We start from the raw sequence: 2,727 nt of genomic DNA on the forward strand, positions 1-2,727 counted from the left end.
TTTTTTCTCACACGCTTTTTATAAACAGAATTTTGAAAGTATACCTCGGCCGGAATACACAATGGACGTGATCCGCATAAGGAACTCGCAAACATACGTAGGCGAAGGAAAAATCGAGCGACGCGAGGGAACTCGCAAACTCACGCGAAGGAAAAAAGGTTGGCGAGCTTATGATTAATCGTTTATGAATTTCAAATCATCTCTGCTTCGAGATCTCAAAGACAAATTAGCCGCGAAACTTTTGATCGTTCCGGGTATTTCGGATTATAATTGAAATTATATAAATAAATATATATATATTTTTTTTTATTGATCGTAGGTCGAGAGGAGGAGGATCATCGATGAAAGAAGAAATCTCGAATGCAAAGAAATTCGGAAAGATTTATTGAAAAATTAGAGAGAAAAATTAGAGAAGAAAAAGAGAGACTGAGAGAATTTTTCATGGAAACGCAAACATTATTGAGTATATTTTGCGAGATATTATTTTGAAAAAATAGTGAAAATTTCAATTAAATGATTGAATTCTAATGCGTTATTTTATATATAAATATAGGATCCATTATTTTAGAAAAATTATGAAGATTCAAGGAAAATATTTGAATTATTTTATATAAATTGTTTTTTTTCTTTTTTATCACTTATTTTCATTTCTTTTTAAATATTCATTTATAATCAAATATAATATCTATCAATTATAATAACAAAAAGTGAAAGAAATCTAATAGAAGAACAATTAATTATAGAAATAGAAGATTCAAAAGAGGATACAGAATGTAAATATATTTGAGAGTAAAATTCTTTCACATTTGAGAATCACTATCGAAAATTATTCTTATTAATGAATACTGACATTAATAGTGAAAATTCTCTCGAGTACCTTTTAAAATAATTCTCAATAGATTCAACACTTTTATTTTAAAATATACTCATATCCTTAGTACACAGGAGACGCCGAATAATTCAACGGCTCCAATGTATCTCAAAAAAACTAATTTTCCTTGTCTTTAATTTTTGTCTTTAATTTTTCTAAACTGTACCAATTATAATTAAACTCTATCGTAAAAATAAATCGTGAGCTTAACTTTGAAACTCACATTCGAAAATCCATTTTCTCTATTTCTGAAAAAAGAAAAAAAAACACTTAGACGGAAATTTCTACGAATTTCCCCGTAATCCATTGAAAATTCTCCAATAATCTCTGAACTCTGCTTTATCTTGCGTCTAATACTGCGTCCACGGCACACAGACAATTCGATCACGAATCGATGAAAAATCGCTCCTCTCGACTAAATCGGCCGTGCAAAAGTTTCGAAATTAACTGCGAATTCTCCTCCGTTTAATTGTCCATTGGAAAACATGGATGCACCGCGTTTAATCGTGGCAAATTACCGGGATTATTTCGTCGGTGTGTTGGTGAGTGACGTCATTGGAAACTCGTGGGCGTTGTATGAACACGATAAAAGACGCGTACGTAGTCCTGTTTGGATTATTTATTTTCGCCTCTTCCCGCCTCTCACTCTTCGCATCAATACTCGATTTTTTTTATCATCATTCCCCCCTTCTCCCCACGAGTCGACACTAAATTTAGTCCCTTTTTATTTTTTTTATTTTTTTCTTCGTTACATACCGAAATAAGTTTCTTCGTCGTTGATACAAATCTTAGGAGATAATAATAGGGACGTGGAGAGGTTATGTTCACTTAGATCGATTCGACTCGTGTTTTACTTGTGTAGATTCTAATTGTGCGATCGTAAAAGTGTATGAAGTAATAAAATCTAATATCGGTCCCTCGCATCAAACATCGTGATTTTTCATTTAATCTCTCTCTAATTCTGAAAATTTTATTCTTTTTCTCGTTAAATCTCTCTTTGATAAAAAATATATTGATTCATTTGTTTTTGAAGGAATATAGAGATTTCCATATTTTTTCGAAAAAAAATTCAATTTCTCCTTTTTACTCATTTCAGAAAAATCGATTCGAAGCTGAAAATTTTTATATTCGTTTGTCCTTTAGAATTTTTTGAGAAAAAGGTTTTCGTTCTTTCAATGAATTAGATCCTAAATGATATTTTATTGTGTATAATATTTTTTTTAATGAAAATGATTAACCTCAATGGAGTTTGGAAAAAAAGATGATTTCTAATACTGAGAGAAAAATAAATGATTTAATCGATCGATTATAAAACTCGAGTATTTTTTTACAAGAGATTGTTTTACAAAAATTAATTTAAAGATTAAAAATCAACGCGGATCAAACGTTGAAAAAGTGAAGAGGTAAAAAAATCAATCTAAAGGAAGATTCATAATAGTACGCACACAAAATTGAAGAGGGTGTATACGAGTTTTATTTGCCGAATAAATAGAAACGTCAAATAGAAGTTTCCAGTGTTTCACGCGATAACGATAATCGTGTGGAAGCAGGAAGCTAAATTTAAATTTCTGCCAGTTAACTGAAAATGGTGCGAATCGAGGAATTAATTAAAATCTTCAAGGTTCAGCCTTGAAACTAACCGATATTATTCAAACTACTACGTGTATACACGTGATATATCGGAAGGTAGGGAAAAACAGATAGGAATTTTCGACGTATCCTTTTCCTTGAAAATTCACTCGCCTTGAAAATTCAAAAGCAATCGCAGCGAATCCTTGAAAACGAATAACGAAAGAAGTTTAAACAATCTATCAAAAGCTTTTATGGAATTTTTTTTTTTTTTTTTTTTTTTTTTT

At 30.6% G+C, this 2,727-nt stretch overlaps 1 protein-coding gene across 4 annotated transcripts in view; it reads left to right on the top strand.

Moving 5' to 3' along the window:
- Nucleotides 1–2,727, top strand: part of LOC102679731 — a 16,792-nt gene that overhangs the window by 10,493 nt on the left and 3,572 nt on the right. The window contains exon 1 of one of the 4 annotated variants that reach the window (XM_031509308.1): nucleotides 1,261–1,467. The exons of the other annotated variants lie outside the window; for them this stretch is intronic. Within the exon in view, the coding sequence (XP_031365168.1) occupies nucleotides 1,357–1,467 (111 nt within the window). The 5' untranslated portion in view covers nucleotides 1,261–1,356. Of the gene's footprint in view, nucleotides 1–1,260; nucleotides 1,468–2,727 lie in introns of those variants that run through there. 4 annotated transcript variants of the gene reach the window in all.

Source organism: Apis dorsata, unplaced genomic scaffold, assembly GCF_000469605.1.
Source record: "Apis dorsata unplaced genomic scaffold, Apis dorsata 1.3 scaffold_137, whole genome shotgun sequence".
NCBI lineage: Eukaryota > Metazoa > Arthropoda > Insecta > Hymenoptera > Apidae > Apis > Apis dorsata.